The sequence below is a fragment of the Saccostrea cucullata genome, unplaced genomic scaffold (genome assembly GCF_032062105.1).
Source record: "Saccostrea cucullata isolate Sc308-1 unplaced genomic scaffold, CSIRO_AGI_Scuc_v1 ctg476, whole genome shotgun sequence".
In the NCBI taxonomy this organism is placed as follows: Eukaryota; Metazoa; Mollusca; class Bivalvia; order Ostreida; family Ostreidae; genus Saccostrea; species Saccostrea cuccullata.
In genome coordinates this window covers 149873-168193 of record NW_026928220.1, presented here as the reverse complement: position 1 = coordinate 168193, position 18321 = coordinate 149873, and the positions used below count along the sequence as shown (strand labels likewise).

The following is an 18321-nucleotide window of genomic DNA, read 5'->3' as shown; positions in this document are numbered from 1 at the left end:
AATCAAATATGAGCACATCCTTAAATTTCATCTTTAGGTAAATTAATCAGTTAAAGTTTCATTGTATTTTTGCCTGAGATGATTTCCTACCTGAGGAGATCCTTCATCCAGTACATTATACTCCTCAGAAGGCATCCTCTGCTCCATTAAGGCCAGTTCCTGGAGAAGTGACCCCGGCCCGCCAACCATCTTCAGTTTACGTAATTCTGCTCCTAGTTTTCTCAGCAGATCATCCTAGCAATGTCAAAATAGAAAAAAAGCTATTATTCATTCTTAAAATTTTCAAAGAAACTGATGTATTGCTATTTTCTTTAGCAAAAATTCTGTTAGCAAGTTCAATCAGATGCCTTCTGTATGGGGTCAGGAGCTAAACGCCATAAAAATATGCAAATCATTTGAAATTGAGATCTTAGCGGGGGAAATTTCCCCAAACAAGTAAGTTTACAAAGGATCCTGGACCTACCTTTTCCCGACATTTCTGCATCAGTCTGGCCAGCTTGGTTTTCATTGGAGTCACAGAAAGTAAAACTTGTTCATTCTTAGTTTCCAGATCATGGCACTAAAATTAAAATGAAAACATGAAAACAGTGAATTTAATCATACCGGTATACCCCAAATTTAGGCAGCAACCAATCCCCTTGATATATTGGATGAAAATATTTATGAACTAGCTATTGACATCCATTTGCTTTATGTTCTAAAACAAACATGAAAGTATTTATCTACACAAACAAGAATTGCATCAGTAAACCATTACTGTAGCTGTGATAAGCTATAATGCTAGTGACTAACAATCATTGGCAATAATAGCTCTGAGAAAATAATTTAATGTCATGCTGAAATGCTTTTTGTAATTTCTACAGAATTAACTTTGATTTGAGCACAGAAAAACACTTAGGAAAGGTGACAGTTGTGAAACTTTTGAACTTTCATTATCAAAGAAAGAAAAAAGACAAAGTGAAAGTACATGGTTGTACAATTCAATATAAGAAAGAAAGAGAAGCTGGAGTAATTTTTAAGAAGCAGAAAATAGTATCTTAATTGACTAAATAAAGATGCAAACAAATGGACACATATTTTCCTTGCAATATTTTTTAAAAAGTTTTTAAAGATAAGCTTTGTATCCGAGTTGATTTGTTCATTTAGAAAATAAAAACATATATGCACACAAGAAATATCTGAAATGGAAATAATAATGAATTCAAACTATAAAACAAGCTGTGTTTTATCCTAGAAACAGTTTTATTGTGAGGACAACATTGTAGACACAGTTTTACCCTGGAATGAATACCCTGCACACTGGATAGAGATTGATGGAGCTTCTGGTTTTCACGCTCAAGAGAGACAATTTTGGATTTGTAAGTCGATATCTCTTCAATCAGAGATTGGATTTTCTCTGTCTATAATTATATTTGATTATGATTAAGAAAGCAAGGACCAGCAATATTTCAATGGCACATTGAACAAATCATTAATACTTTCATGAGTACTTTCATTATATTAAAAAGATAATTTTTTCACCAAAGACAATTACATACAATTTTTAGTTTTTCACTCTGAAATAAATCTTTTACATCTTTAAGTGTCTACATTTAATAAAAAAAAGAACAAGTGCCAACAAATTAGGAATGATACCCTATTTTGCAGAACAGAGGTCATGTGATCAAGTTTTCCTTCAGAAATATCGACCTCACTCCTCAACTCTGCAGCAATCATTAGTTCCCTCTCTAGTCTGTTGACCTGGTCTCTCAGGTCATTTCTGTCAATTTCTACCAGTTCTAAGTCCCTAAGCTGGAGCTTCAGTTTATCATACTGTTTTAAAGGTTTACAGGGAAATCATTGAGACAATTCAATAGTTATAAAATTATACAAGAGTACAAGCCCTTCATTTGAAGAAAATGAGATACTGAATACATATACCTAAATTGTAACAAATCACATAATTTTTATTTCCTTAATGGTATATAAAGCATAAACTATCCAAACTAGGTATGCTAACAGTATGACTCGGGAAGCTTTAAATTCAATCCTTTAATATACAAGTCTGTATCATCTTTGTTCCTTTAATCTGCTACGAATCAGTGACAACTCCAGTGGGAGAAAATGAAGGATGTTAAAGAATGAAACAATTAACACAGTGAGAGATTTGAAGATGTCTATCATCATGTCTTTCAAATAATAACTCATCATTATGTGATACAAAAAGTCTTTATAATAACAAAAGTAATAGCAAAGACTTAAACTAGAAGGACTTGGAAAGAATACATATAGCTATAAGATAACTTACAAATGGCATATGTATTGAAAGAGCTACATCTACACTAATTTCTATTATTATTTATATCTATTGAGAATTATGTTATAAGTACACACCTGTTCCTGTAGTTTGTTGTAGGCGTCCTTGGTGACCTTGAGATCTTTCTCTGTCCCGTGTAGATCTGACACCTCCAGCTCCAGACAGCGAAGGGAATCCAAAGCATTAGTACGCATGTCCTCAACCAAACGGCATTCCTCCTGCCATTGACGAAGTTCACGCATCAAACCATCCACTTCATTTGTCTGTATGTAAAGGATATGAACAATAACTATAATGTTGACACAAGTCTTTCTGCATGCTATTTTTAATAAGGCTAAGTTGGCAGTCACTTTACCACAGATTTTTCTCCAAGTATATATAGAGTTAAACATATTAGGCATACATATATGTATTGTGTCAGACTAAGAAATCTGCATAACTTTCTACCCTTGGACTGAACAGAAATTATTATTCCACTGAAATATGACTCAGAGGGAAAAAATTGATTAAATTGACATCCTTATATAAAGCAAATTGAATATAGGTTTCAAATTCACTGTAATCTCATGATATTTTTATCAAATTTGTAGAATTGCAAAATTATATGCTTGTCAACAACTAACAAGCAGGCATGTGACAGAAATGAGCATTATTCTACAATGTAGAGTATATTTTACCCCCTCAGTTCTATAACAGTGTTATAATCAGTACATACTTTAGCTGTAAGTTCCCGGTCTTTTTTGGCCAGTTCTGTGTTCAGTGCCACTGGATCCTGGTTCAAGTCCAGTTTCTGACAACCAGAATCCTGTAGTTCCTCCAGAGTTTTAATTAACTCTGCCTCCATAATCTGAACTAACTCCCGGTCTGGCTTAGAATCCTACAAAAATATCAAACAAGTCATGGGTAAGCTTCAAAATATCATTGTGATATAAAAATGTCATGAGAGGTCATTTATCACACAAACCTAGAAGTGATTTTACATGTACGCGTAACTAATGCCGTGTTCTGTTTAACAAATTGTACGTGTACCGGTGCGCGTAAAACGTCATTTCAACATGTCACTTTACAAACCATTTGTATCAAATAAATCTGTTACTTGAAATAAAAAAAGACATTCATTATTCATACTAAATGCCGAATTTACATTCTTATGTTAAACTTTTTACAACTCATGATGAGGTAAATTGCATTATCTCCACACATACATGTAGACGTACACTGTCGTCTGCTTAACCTCTCTATCATTCAACTTTTTGAGATATTTCTCCACCAAATCACCCATCAGTTTAAATATTAATATCTAACACTGTCTAATGCTTTAAGGTAATTAAAACTGTCTTGAGGTCACAATATGATACTTAATTCTACTCACCTTCATCTCCAGCAGGGCTTTTAATTTTTCTACGAAGTCCTCTAAAATGAGAATGTATCTAGCTTTGTCCTCTAGATCCTTTTCTAATTTATTTATCTGTAAAACATCATCCAATCATTAAAATCAAAATATTTGTATTATTTCAATTTCTTTTTCCTGGTCTCTCAATTTTCCCTCTACGAAGTAGAGGTAAGAAAGACTGGGCTAATTTATAAATCATACAAGGACATTCATTAGAAATCACATGCTTTTGTTCATAGTGAGAGTGAAAATAAAATCACAAAGCAAAGTCAACATGGCATGATAGAAATGAGATGTAAATTTAATCCCTCTTTTCAACAGTGAGGACAATAAATTACTGTAATAAATAAATCGAGAAAATTTTTTTAAAAATTGTTTAAATTTTTTAAATAATTTTTTATTGTGTGAAAATCCAAATAAAATGATAAAAGTCATAGTAAAGGTTCAACAACATCATCACCAATCTTTTTCAACCAATGACCCTTTTTAAAATATATACACATGGATTACACTTCCAACATTCTATCAAGTGAAGACATTATTTTTTAATTTTTTTTTTCATTGTCAAAATGCTTTCATTTACTCTGTCCTACTTTTTATCAAATGAAGATATTTTAATTTTTTTCTGAAATTGCATAAGAACCAATAGGTCAACCCTAAACAAATGAAAAGTGAAAAAAAATAAATGGACAGTGATCAAACAATTTATACCTCTGTACATGTACACGTAAACCCTAAAATCAATATATAGATTTATTACATACAGGTGATGACAAAAGTCCAGCATTCCTGACATTTTGTGTTATCACAACATTAGAGTATACCTTTAACTGACGTCTTCGAGATGGGGGAAGCTATAGGTATAGTATTAAGTAATCAATAAATGTCACAAATAACATAGTTTGTTCACTGTTTTTTTAATCCTTTCATTGAAAAGGAGAGGAGTAATTTTTAGGAAGAGTTACACAGTCTTCCTTAGTATATGAGAAAATTATCTCACCTTCATCGAAAATGTTCATTTGAAAGAAACAAAATAGGACCCAGGTTTCATAAATTCAATGAACTTCAAAATTTACCTCTTGTTTTAAATATTTAGATTCTTTTTCAGCATCTTCTAGTCTTCGTGAGGAATCGCTTGCCTGTAAAAAAATAAATTCATGAAATAACAAATTTCCTACACAGACACATTTTCAAAATGCTGAAAAACATCTAAACTTAGCACAACTTTGATCTACAATGGTTTTTATTAAAATAGATTATTGGAGCAAACAACCCTGATAATCATGATAATACAGAAAAAAATGTTGCTTATCTCTTTGACCAAAACAAAATCGAAGTAGCTTTATTTATAAAAGATCCCTTTATATTTAGGTTACCGGTACCTTGGATTTCCAGACAAGCAGGGAATCCTCATCATCTGACAGATCACTGACACAGGACAGAGGGCGCTTCTGGAAAAATAAAACACAGATGGAAAACCTGAAATAACCTCAGAACTATTTGCTGCCAAAAATAGAATCTGTTGCCTTAAATTGGACATCTAGATATAATACATCATCTTCTCAACTAATAATGTTCATTTTCATTCATATTAGTCTAAGAATGATTCCATACAAAAGAGCATGAAAATTATATGAAAAACAAGTTACTGAAATAAATGAGTTGATGACGCAAGGGAAGAGCAGCAATCTCATTCAAAGTAAACTTTTTATAATTCTAAGATCAAGACAATGATCTTGTTAGCTTGACAGCTGTAACTTTGTCAAATGTTACCTGTAATGATTTTCCAATCTCTGCTATTTTCTCCTTCAGTGACAGCTGTGACTTCCCTGTGGAGGCGGCTGAGGTGGTTCCCACCGAGGTGGTTCCGTGTCCGCTGTCTGGGATACTCCCAGCTGTGTCCTCTGTCCTGATTGGTGGAGACATCATTCTGTATTCCTCCATCATATACTGCATCTCCTGCTCCCCGCCCACACTGTCGTGATTGACAGCTGGCACATAATAAGGAGCATCGAAATTGTTCAGGCCATGAACTGAGGATGGGGTAAGGTGGGGCTCTGTTCCATTGACTGGACGAAATTTTCTTCGTTTGACTGCGGGGCTGTTCCCGCTGGAATCCGTGTCATTCTGTGTAAACTGCTGACTCTCCGATTCTGATGGGAGGGTCAGGCCTGAAGAAAACAGGAACAGATTGTTTAAAAAAAAATCATACATCTGGGTCAGCCGAATAGGGTTGGAGATCAAATCCTCAGGCTGATACTTTTCTCTTTATTTATTAAAAAAACAATCCTCTTCAAGACAATGTGTTTTATCTTATAACAATATGGTTCAGTAATCTCTTCCTTATAGCAATACCATGGAGGCATATAGGATTTTCCAGTTATCACTAAACATTACATTTTCCCAATTACATACTCTTTGATGTAGCAAGGTGGTCAATAAAAATAAGACATTCTAAGTAGATAGTAAGGGGGCTTTAATACACATGACCAATCACCTTAGACTCTAATGTACATGACCTGACCTACCTAGCACCAGTTCTTCGTTACTGGGGTGGGACTGGTTTGGCACACTGGAATGTAGACTGGTAGCTTTACCCACGTGGATCCATCGCTCTGGGTCTGGGGGGTGGGGAAGTCGAGATTCCACCTGCCTCCAGTGAGCTTCTTCCCGGGGTGAGAACAGCTCGTCTTTATCAAGACGGCTGACAAAGTCATTTACCCTACGCTGACGGTCGTCGTGTGACATCGAGCTGTAGGGGTTCTTCTCACGTAAACCCTGTACCTCCTGAAAAATGACATGACAGAAAAGATTATTTTTAATATAATTTTTTTTTAATACATAAACTGAATTTTCCTTAAATCTAAGATCAAACAAAGAAATAATTTTAAAAACTGTAGATTTTTTTTTAGCCTCTGCATTTTTTGTTTTGGCTTTCATGTTTTTATATTTTTTTTTCTAAATTTTGGTTTCCATATAGATAGGTCTCTGTATGCTTAACCTGAAGATTTCTTTCCCCTTCTACACACTAGCTAGCTTTCACCTTTCCCTTTATAGCTAGTTTTCCAACACATGCAATGCAGTTATATCAGGTTCTGAAGCTGCATATACCTAGCATAATTTTTATTTCATATCACCTTTTAAACAAATTTTAACACATATGCTATGAAGTTTTCAGTATATAGATAAAGAATATAAAGTACCCTGCAGAGTATTACAAACATACACCCATGCATTATATAACTTATAAAATATCTAATTTCTTTATCCTTTAGCTATAGGGTATAATTTTCTTTTAAAACACATTGGGAAACTGAGCTACATGTATGCTTATGCCCTTTGAACCAATTGCCACCTACATCAGGGAGGGAACCAGGTGAAGGAGCACCAGTTTACTATTTATACCTCGGGATTGTCCAGTACAATAAACCTTCCCTCGTCGGTAAGATGAAGGTGTGCTTGACTTGTCTCCATCTGGTACAGGGAGGGTGAAACCATTAAATTATAAGCAAGTGATACTTGATTCATCACATTAATAATTACATGGACTTGAGTACTCTGGTAACATTACTCGTTAAGATATACATGTTTTACAGCAAATTCCAAACTCGCAAAAGATAAATGGTTTTGTGTCTGTACAGCTAGATGCAGTCTGATGGTCACATCATAGGGTTTTGACAATGATCATTGGACTCTGGCATGACCATTTGAATTTGTAGTCTTACATATATGCATTTACAGGAATTTATTTCATATGGAAAGCTTTGTGTATAAATTTTTTATATTTCAAATTTCCTTATTGGCAGAATCAAAATAAGGAAAGATAATTTTGCTGATCAAAGTTAATATATTAAACAAAACCTGCATGTATATGGTAATATACAAATAACAACAAACATATTAAATAACAGAAAAAGAGCATGAGAAATTATCTGGCTTGGATATTACAGTGTTTTTTCCTTAGAGGTTTATCAAATTTTTCACATTATTTAATGTTGAATCCAATTCAAATTGTTCAATACATGATGTATACATACTTCAAGAATTATGAAATGATAATATTTAGCAAGGGTCCCATTTTCATGCAACACACCGAAAAACCAAGCTGTGATACCATCAGATATAACTTGATCACTATAATACATGAATATGCTACTGAGATACCTTAAACAGATCCATGATCACATGACCACTAGCCGTAACCAATAAATTCGCTTCACTCCTTTCAACCTTTGTAAATGTTAATTGTTAGAATAACTTTTAGAAGGACAAGGTTAAATCATAGAACAGTGCATGCAAAGTTAGGAAAGGAAAGAAAGATGAAAATCTAAACAAAATTAATGGGTTTGAAAAACAAAGGAATCAAGGCACCATAGAACAATTGTAAAAAAAAAAAAAACAATCATAAAATAGCAAAGAAAACAGTGTGAATTAAAGTTTCAAGCACAGGTGTACTAAGATGTAATTACACACAAAAATGCAATAAAAAGAATTTGAAATAAAAAGGAAAAGTACCTTAGGAATCATCTCCTCATTTATAAGACCGGCACCAGACTGGTCATGTAGGGGTTGTCTACCCTTGTCCATGCTCATCAGCTGATCTGCCAGTTCCTGTACAGGGCGTCCAATCACATTGGACTGATTTGACCTTTGATTTTTGACCCTTCTCTCTGCCAGGTGACCTGGTCCCTCTCTTCGTGCCTGAGAGGGGACACTGTGGTCTTCGAGTATTTCTGAAAAGATCGAAGTCAACTCATTTTACTAAATATGTCAGTTAAATCTCAGTAATCCGTAGGTCAATATGTTGTTCTCAAATTTCTTACATGTAACAATAAAAATTTACAAGATTTCTTAAGGTAACAATATAATTTTTATATTTTACACAACTTTACTTTAATTACTAAGCTTCAAAATTTTATATGAAATAGGTGAAGATAGTGATCAGTGATTTTTTTAAACATCTTAATAAACAATGCACATCCATGAACACGGCATAAAGCACAGACACCTGGCCTGGATATGCCAGAGGTGGGGCCAAGTGTCTAATGATGAGTAAGCATCCCCTGTTTTTTTTTCTTTTTTAACCAAAAAAAAAAAACACATTTATTTTTAATTACCTTCATTAATATCAAGCCCCATGTGTATCTGCCCTTCCTCTAGAAGTTCCTTGAGTAACTGTAACAGAAACAACTAGTGGTCAAGTTAATAATTCAATGGATTGAACAGAAGGGTTAATTAGGCCTCAATATATTGTTCAGAAAAATACTTCATAGAGCTCTTAAATGTCTACAACTGATTCTGAACTTGGTTGCTACACATGCATGTAACTGTTGAATTGAGAAAAAAAAACACACGTAACTAGCATTTTTACATGAGTGTGATTAAAATATGTCACCCACCAAAATAGATTTGTTGCTCTCATGAAGTCTATTCTTCAGAGTTTCTACTTCAACTTCATGGCCACAAACATCCTAAAAATTAATTCAATCAGTGTCATAGAAAATCAAAAGAAACATTCTATATAAGTGCTGCTGGAGTAAATAAATATATAGTTCCTTTACATTATTACTGTTTAATATCCAACTTAATGTTAGTGTATAGCCTTGACTTTGAAATAGCATTGTACACAATAATATTCATTGATGTTTCATATGAATTTATGTTATAAGACATACAATTGGCCCAAAATTCATTTACAGAAACATCTTTGCCACATTATCTGTGAAGTCTATTAATAACTGTCTTTATTCTGTACTAACCTTTCCATTCCTCAGTTGCTCCACAGTTTTCTGTAGGTGTGAGTTGAGCTTCTCCACCTCCTGACATTCAGCCTCTCTCTGATCCAGTAGAACATCCCGAGCCTTCAATCTACGGAGCTCTGCACCAGGAACATTCACAAACTTGGCCTCGGGGTTCTGGTACTCGGTCAATTTCTTACAGAGCTGCTCATTACGATTCTGAAGGACCACAATTCTTCTCTGACAATCCTCTAACTTACGAGGCAATTTCTCTCTTTGTGAAGGACTTAATTCAGAAATGACCTACAAGAAAAATCACACCATCTTACAGGAAAATCAGAGCGGTATACCTACAATATCTATTTTCTTATCGTAGTACTGTGTGTTTTCATAATTTGGCGTATTCAAAATTTAGCGTAATCACTGGATATGGAGTTGTTGGCGTAAATTAGCCCTCTATGTCTGTTCTGTGTATTGTGTATATGTAAATGATTTCTTAGTGGTATCATTAAATTTTTTCCACCAAAGCCGCTTATTGCTTTTTATACACATACAGTTTATTCTTAGTCTTTACAACATCAGTGTAAAAGCAGACATAACAATTGCCAGATTCAGTTGTAAAAGCACATACATGTACGTGATGATTTTGTGCTTATTAGGTATATACCTGTGAGGCAGACTTCAAACCATTTTAATTGTGTGCACAAATTTTCACATATAACAATATTTCTGTGAGTTAAAGTCTATGTGTCTATTAACAAGAGAACCTAAATAGGCTTGATCACGAAAATTAATCGTCGTGAATTAGTTTTCCCTCGATAACTTGCGAAATAAAGTCGTCATGAATAAAAGTTGGATTATAGTAGTTGCTGATTCTGTTTATTACACACATACCTGTGAGCCAGATTCAAGTTGTTGGATCCTGTACTTGAGTCGATTCTCACTTCTCTGTAGATTCCCTATCTTCTCCTTCAGCGTTTCCTCTGACTCCTCTTTCTGTCTTAGTTTCCCTTCCAGCTCCACTTCTTTGATCTTACTGTTTTCCAGCTCCTTGTCCAAAGACTTCCCTGATGTCTGCAGTGAATTATTGTCTTTACTGACCTTCTCCAAGTCTGCATGGAGTGAAACGTTTTGCTGATCAAGAACAGCCAGCTGATTTTGAAGTTGTGTCATGTGATGTGAGATGGCCATGTTCTCCTGCATCATGTGGTTAAGCTGCTGTGAGAGCTCGATGTTGGCGTTGTGTAACTCTGCGAGCTGTTTCTCGGCGTTTGATCCCATCGTCTGCATGTCACTCAGCTTCTTGTTCAGACTGATCTCCTGGTTTTCCTGGTCTTTTGTCCTCTGTAACAGATTAGCCTCGGCTTTTTCCACCTCCTTCAACCTCTCCTCCAAATACTCCGATTTCTCTGACAGATTTAATTTCTCTTTCTCCAGGTTCTCTAACTGCTGCTTCAGTTGAGCCTCTGATGTTGACAGCTCGGATAAAGTCTCGTTCAGATTTGCCGACTTTGATAGCCACACTTCCTCGTCGAGTTTATATTTCCTCACCAGCTCCTTCAGCCTCATTTCCATGATCTTGAGCTCCGAGATCCGATCTTCCATTTTCGTGATTTGATCTTCCAGTTCCTCTACTTTGTTGAACAGACTCTGCTCAGAAGCATCCAGTCGGTTCAATTGTTCCTTCATGTTTTTCTCTGAAAGCTGCAGTTCCCGGATTCGGATGTTTTGTTCATGAATGGTGTTTTTGTCTTTCCTTGCTATCTCATGTAGCTCTTCTCTATCTTTTTCCAAGTCGGAAACCTACAATCAAATATGAAATTATCGTAAAGTTTTTGCTGTATTTTTTAAAATATACTACAAAAAAAATGTAACAAAACAGCCAAAATTTTGAGGCGTATATCATTTTGACATGAAAATTTCGACGTTTAAAATTCCAAAATCTTCAATGAAGCTAAAGTAAGGCATTTATCAAAAATTTCTTTAAAATTTTTACATCAATTTATCAACAACATGACAAATTTTTACATTTTACACCTAGGACTTTTTTAAATATATGAGATGTACACTTCACTCCCAAGGTCTCCAGCAAATGACTGAGGTGTTAACTGTTCATTGTTCACCTAGAACTCTAGCATTTACATACTACATATCTAAGATATGTGCATTGTATTTGAGGATTATGTGGTACTCCTGATATCAAAACCTTCTGTTTGAGAAGCACACCAAATCACTGTACACCAAAGGTCTTACCTGATGTTTAAAATTGAAATGATTGAGGTGTGATATGTCTGAGATATGAGATGTTTACCTGATGTTTGAGATGTTTCTCCAGCCTCTCCAGTTCCGAGATTCTCTGACGGAACACGTCCTCCGGACTCTCCAGACCTCGCTCGGACCCGACATTCCGGGACGATTCCAGACGGACCTCTAGTTCTCTGTTCATGGCTTCCAGTTCTGTGACCTTTCTCAGAAGCTCGGCTGGACTATCTCGGACCTCACCGCCATTATTGTTGTTAGCTAGCTGCTCCTGAAGGTCTTGGACCTGGTGTTTGAGGGATTTTTCACTCAGTAGTAAGGCCTCTATCTTCTTACTGGCTTCTTCATTTCCACTGCTAATAAAAAAAGCAAGGTAAATGTAATAGCTGTATTAATTCCATTTGTAAGACAAGCTAAAGAACATTAAATCTGCATTATAATCATGATAATATGCAGATCACAAATATATAACCATAATATAAGCCACACAGTTTCCATCAAGGAGCTCATCCATTTATCCCAGCCTGCCTTACCAAAAAGTCTTCTAAATGTTCGAGGAGGAATTTAAAGTATGTATGAGACCGTCAAAACAATAGCTAACATAATCCACACACTGTGTATACAAAATTACTTGCATGTTGTAATAGGATTAACCATTAAACAACGAAATGGACCCGGCTTTACTTATAATCCAATGTAACTGCAGACTGTACGATCTCAATGTCCACAGATCAAATGTTAATTCAGAGTCCTAATTAATTATACCCAATAAACAAGTCATATCATTAATTATTCCAATTTTATATCCCTATCAAATCCAGAGGAAATTGTAAGATGCATCATTTCATAGACTGTTTACTTGTTTCCATAGAAATTGCATTCCTTTTTTATGAATAATTAATGATTTAGGGTGGCTAAAATAGCTCTCTCCATTTGTTTTGATACAGGTACACATACTAGAGCGGAAGAATAAGGTATAAAGCCAGAAATGGTCAGGTTGAACTAATACAGATCAATAAGAAGCAATCACTTAATAGAAGTGATGTAATAATGACTGCTTGTTTACGGAAGGTCTTAAGTCTGGGGTAAAAATTTAGCAGGTAACCTGGGGAGAGTCTCAAAAGTGTTAACATTTGTCATACCAGGTATCACATGGATTTAAAGCTTGTCATTTTTATGTTACATTTATTTAAAGCATCTTTTAAGTCCTAATACTTTTTTGGAAGGGGGGGGGTTAAGGAAAATGCATTTAATATGTACATCAATCTATGTTTATTTCTCACAGATGACTATGTACACTACATGCATGTAAAATGCAATAAGAAATTGCAGATTTATGCTATAAAGTGTATATTCATTATTCAAGGGTCAAAGTGTGTGCATTTTTCAAACAGCTCCCAAAGCAATTCAAATCAAATCATCAGAGAGGGGAATTTAATTGCCTTTAACATGTAAATCACTTTCTTTACAAATATTTTTTTTTAATGTTTTAAATTTTAATTTTCAGATCATTGTTGATTTAATATTCCTTTTTCCGATGAAAAACCAGCTCTTACAGATAAAAGATGTCAGATCAATAAAATTGACAGAAAGATGTGTGCTGTATGTATAATAAATAAGGTCAAGCATCATATTCCAAATTTTGATAAAAAATAAAACACACAGAAGAGCAATCGACTAATGTCAGAAGTCAGCAGGAGGAAATAACTCACCTGGCTTAAATATTGATTATATCTCCGAGATTGATTACAAATCTATAATATAATTAACACCTGAATCTACAGGTGTTCACGGGCCATTGACCTATATTTCTGCCAGCACGAACTTCTCTTGCACAGGTCCGATCTTGTCATTATTAAATATTCCCATCTCTCATAACAAATTCCTTAGAATGTTTGTCTATACATTGAATGTAAACATAAGGTTACAAGAAAAGTCCACAAGAAACATGTCCGTGGCATTAAAAGTCAATAACAGCCCCATTATAGATATTGCAGAAGATTTAGGAGGGGGGATATTTAAATTTTGCCGTTTGACCATTGTGTGATCAGCTAGATCAATATTTTGTATAGATACTTTCACTTCTGGGTTTAATTATTGGACTAAAAAAAGACTTTAAAAATGTCTGAAGTTTTAACAAGGGGACATGTCAAAAGTCCCCTGACTTTTAATTATTAAATGGCAAATCTTCATCTTGCTATGGGAGAATATTTTGCAGTGTGTGGCAAACATTAATTCTATACAAATATTATCAAACATTATAGAAAGAAGTCATAAATAATTTACCTATATGCTCAACAGGATATTTTTATCCCATTAACAGCTATAATAATACCTATTTTACTGTAGGTATACGTGTACTTCTTAATGGAAGAGAAATGTCCTGTTGACCATATAGCTATATCTATTGTGTTGGTTCTACCATTTTATTGTTGATTTGTCAGATCTGAGTTTCCTAGCTGTAATATCTTACCCGAATTTGTCCTTGGTTTTGGTGAGACAGTCGACACTGTGGACCAGATTTTCCAGCACCTTCCCTAGTTCTGCGTTCAGAACCACCTGTAAAAGTTAAAATTATGTCTTTTATACTGGATTTCAAAAACTTAATTCTACATTTAACAATCATAAAAAATTTTGGCATTATTATTTTCAATACATTTTACAACTAGAAACACTTCTGAGCTCACCATTTAGGCAACAAAGGGACATAGCTTCATCAATAGATAAACGAAGACTCTTTTAAAATGACCAATAACACAAGCATTCAAATCTAGCACTTAAATTATAATGGCTTAAGACACTGCAAAAATTTGCATTGGGAAAAATACTGTACATATACCCTGCCCTACAATAACTTACTGGTAGATCTGACGGAAGCTGATATGTACGAGGGACCTCATCTCCCACTTCCTGTATTTCGTCATGGAAACGGATTTGGACGTCCAGTACGATGTCCTGCAGAATTCTCCGGAATTCCTCTAATTCGTCTTCTAACTCCTTCACCCGACCCCCCAGAGCTTTCTCTCTCACCCTCAACGTCTGCTCGTCACACTGATTCTGTAACGTCACCATTTTCTTGTTGAATTCTTCTGTTTTATTTAATCCAAAGAAACTGTCTTCCGACAAAACCGATGAAGAAAAATTACTGACCATTCCCTGACACTTAGAACACAGAGTTTTTAATGATTTTTCCCTTGCTTCAAATTCTTTTTTTAATGTAGCCAGATTTTCCACAAGAATGGATTCTTTTTTCAGTTGTTCACTTAATTTTTGATTTAACTTAAAACACTTGGCACATTTCTTTTCGTCGGATAAATCTATGTTTGAGATATCACTAATGAGTTCGGTTTTGGCACTAGGGTTAAGATCTGATTTTATGGGAGTTGATTGAGCACTGATGGGTGTGGCCATTTGATTTAATTTTAATTGATTCTCCTTGTCCTGAACAAAAGTATCCTCACTTTCTGAATCACAATTCACATCCGTTTTCATTTTCACCACTTTAATTAATGCGTTATTTTCCTCTGTTAATTCCGATATTTTCCTTGAATGTTCCTCTTCGTTGAGTTTAAGATGAGACAGTGAGTTCTCTAGATCAGAGACAGTAACTAATTGACTAGACAGAGTTTCATTCAGTTCCGAGATTTTAGATTCATATTCCTCCTCCATTGTCCTGATTTTAAGATTCGCCTGAGAAAGTTCACTCTTTAGTTTCTCAGAATAAGATTTTTCTTGGTCTAATTTCCCTGATAAACTCTTCTCACATTCCCGTAGTTTCTGAACACATTGTTTTTCCTCTGTTAGACTATCCTCCATACTCTTCAGTGATGTTTCCATCTCTGTCGTTTTAGTTTCGGACACTTCCATTTCTGTCCTATGAACACTGAGCTCATTCTGTAAACTCTGAATAGTTTCCTCTGCTACACTCAATTGTTCCTTATAATCCTCGTTTTCACCCTTCAACATTTCTAGATTAACTTTCAGTAGCTCCACTGTCTCTCTGAGGTCTGCCACCTCTTTCATTATATCCGGAACTTCCGTAAATGTCACAGAGTTTCGGAGTTTCTGATTTTCTTTCATGAGGAAATCTTCACGGTCCTCTAATTCCATCACCCTTTCCATTAACTTCTCCTCTGAGTTTTCCAAGAGTTTCACTTTTTCGTTGAGTTTTTTATTCTGTACATCTGCACCTTGGAGTGTGACGAGCTGCTCTGAGAAATTCTGGTTCTCCGATTCTAGGTCTTGTAAACGTTCAAACATCCCAGTCAGTTTCCTTCCTTTCGGAGCATTCAGATCGTCCGTGTCTGTGCTTTTTTCCTCACAAGAAGAATCTGATTTCACATTCACAGAAGAGCTCACTGGTTTACTGTGTAGTTCCGTTTCCAAACTTTCTAACTCAGTAACGCGATCCATCAGCTTACAGTTGGCTTCCTCCAACAGACTGGACTTAGTTTCCACAGCTTTCATCTTTTCCTCACACTCCTGTTCGTAAGAGTCTAACTCGATCACTCTCTCATTGAGGTCGTTATTCTCCACACGTATCTGTTCCAGCTCCTCGGTAACACTGTCCAGATTTTCCTGCAGTTCCTGGTTTTCTTTCTGCAGTGTACTCACTTCCTCTGACAATCTCTCTCCCTGCTGTTCTAATTCCTCCCTCACTCCCTCTGACTCCTCTAGCTGCTGTTCCAGGGATTTTACATCCCCCTCGTACTTGTTGACTTTCTCCATCAGTTCGTCTTCGTGTTTCTCGATCTCCATGATTCTGGATGTTAGGTCCTCCTCCTGCTGTATGTACTGGGCAATCTCTCTCTCCATCAACTCCACTTTCTTCTCTAACTGTTCCACTTTCCACTCATGTTCCTCTTCCAGCTCCTTCAGCCGCTTTTTGAGATCTCCTTCATGTTCTTCCATAGAGTCCATCCTGTCCAAGAGATCTTCCCGTGATCGATGCATTTCCCGGATCTTCCCTTCGTAATGTTTTATCCTATCACTAGAGGATGACTGCTCATACATGGACACTCTGTTCCTCAGTTCCCTCTCGGTGTGCTCCATTTCAGCTAGAGTTTCACTCAGTTTGATTTCGTTTTCTCTCAGTGTGGCTATTTTATCCTGGAGTTTCTCAATCTGACTGTTCTTTTTCTCCTCTGTCTCTGTGAGTTCCTCCTGTAATGTTTTCACTTTTTCCGTCAGTGATACAACAGAATTTCCCTCCATTGATTTCTCACTCTCTGACAGTTCTGTAGCCAGTGATGGAGCATTCGGAGGATCCGATTTCTCTCTCTGCTCGCGAAGCCTCTTTCTCAGATCTAAATTTAATAATTCCAGATTATTTACTTTTTCCTCGAAGCTCTGGATTCTTTCAGCATCGTTCTCAGCGACTTTCATCCAGTTTATTTTTAGAATTTCTTCGTTTTCCTCCAGTTCAGCAACCTTTGCGGTGAGATCTTTGTTTTCTATCTGGAGATCTTTGATCTGGTCCTTCAGCGTCTTGACCAGCAGGATGTCCGTCTCGAGCTCCTCCTTCAGCTGAAGTCTCTGCTCCAGTAGCTGGTTCTGCATCTCTAGATCTGAGATCTTCTGAGACGCTATCTCCTCAGCTTTCTCCAGAAACTGCACCTGCAAAAGTACAATGTTCAATTATCTCACTTGTTAAAAGAGTTGCACAGTAACAGAATATCATAGCATTTTTTCATTTTCATTTTTCACAGCTGCAGTTTGAAAATGAAAATGATTGATGAACAGAAATAAATGGATCACAAAAAAAACAACAAAAAAAAAAAAAAACAATTACATCTTAGAATCAAGGTTTGTCACTCCTGACATGGGTTATATTAAAGATTTTTTAGAAGTTATATTTCAGATCTTCTTGGAGACTTCAAGCTTTCTGCAAGCATGTTCATTTCTATGTCTAATTTTTCTATCACTCAATATTGCATGCATTAGAAATTATTCACTATAGCTAACATAGCATCAAGAAATTTTTGAATTGTATAATTTTTAAATTCCATAAATACACTCATCAATACTAAAAACAACAAAGAAGTTATTATAAATAAGAAATCATTTACAAATATACATGTATAGAGAGAAGATGAATGCCAGAGAAGATGGATAGAAAAATTGCCATACTTACATGATTTAAGTTTGTTAGTATTACACCACAAATATCACAAAGTTATCAACATTCCACAAGGAAACCATACCACATGGGGGCATAAAAACCAATTTAGTGGAATGAACAATGCCGAAAGTTAAATATCCCCCCGAATGTGACCAAGATTATCTTATATGAACTAAGTCTTGCGTCAATAGTCAAAAATGTGCGTATAATAATAGTAACCTATTAAGTCAGCAAAGAGTTTTACTTTGTGTGGGATTTGGCAAATAATCAGATTTAAGTAATATTAAATACGTGTCTCTTGTCTGAAATAAGTCAAGGCGAGAAATACATATTCTAAGCTGATTTATTTTAGAAGGAAAAGTCAAATGCCCCCTGTCTGTTTTTTTGTTGGGTACAAAGAGGTACTTTTTATAAGTATATTGTGTATTAGTGGGTTTAATCGTCAATATACACAAAGTACTGACTCCGTATTGAGTTAAATAACCCCCAGACATTTCCTATAACTTTGTGTGAA

The 18321-nt window shown here is 35.4% G+C and overlaps 1 protein-coding gene across 13 annotated transcripts in view; it reads right to left on the bottom strand.

Annotated features, from left to right (window-relative positions):
• The window catches only part of LOC134276809 (rootletin-like), a 153772-nt gene that overhangs the window by 102778 nt on the left and 32673 nt on the right, over window positions 1-18321 (bottom strand). For 11 of the 13 annotated variants that reach the window (XM_062759091.1, XM_062759095.1, XM_062759096.1 and 8 more), the window contains 18 exons: window positions 14546-17302; window positions 14160-14245; window positions 11739-12042; window positions 10322-11230; window positions 9449-9730; window positions 9089-9160; window positions 8807-8864; window positions 8205-8422; window positions 7854-7919; window positions 6218-6476; window positions 5463-5860; window positions 5072-5140; window positions 4766-4828; window positions 3669-3764; window positions 3012-3173; window positions 2374-2559; window positions 464-559; window positions 91-234 (listed from right to left, as the gene is read on the bottom strand). In XM_062759091.1, the coding sequence (XP_062615075.1) occupies window positions 91-234; window positions 464-559; window positions 2374-2559; window positions 3012-3173; window positions 3669-3764; window positions 4766-4828; window positions 5072-5140; window positions 5463-5860; window positions 6218-6476; window positions 7854-7919; window positions 8205-8422; window positions 8807-8864; window positions 9089-9160; window positions 9449-9730; window positions 10322-11230; window positions 11739-12042; window positions 14160-14245; window positions 14546-17302 (6225 nt within the window). The remainder of the gene's footprint in view (window positions 1-90; window positions 235-463; window positions 560-2373; window positions 2560-3011; window positions 3174-3668; window positions 3765-4765; window positions 4829-5071; window positions 5141-5462; window positions 5861-6217; window positions 6477-7853; window positions 7920-8204; window positions 8423-8806; window positions 8865-9088; window positions 9161-9448; window positions 9731-10321; window positions 11231-11738; window positions 12043-14159; window positions 14246-14545; window positions 17303-18321) is intronic. The other 2 variants (XM_062759092.1, XM_062759093.1) reach the window with 2 other exon arrangements.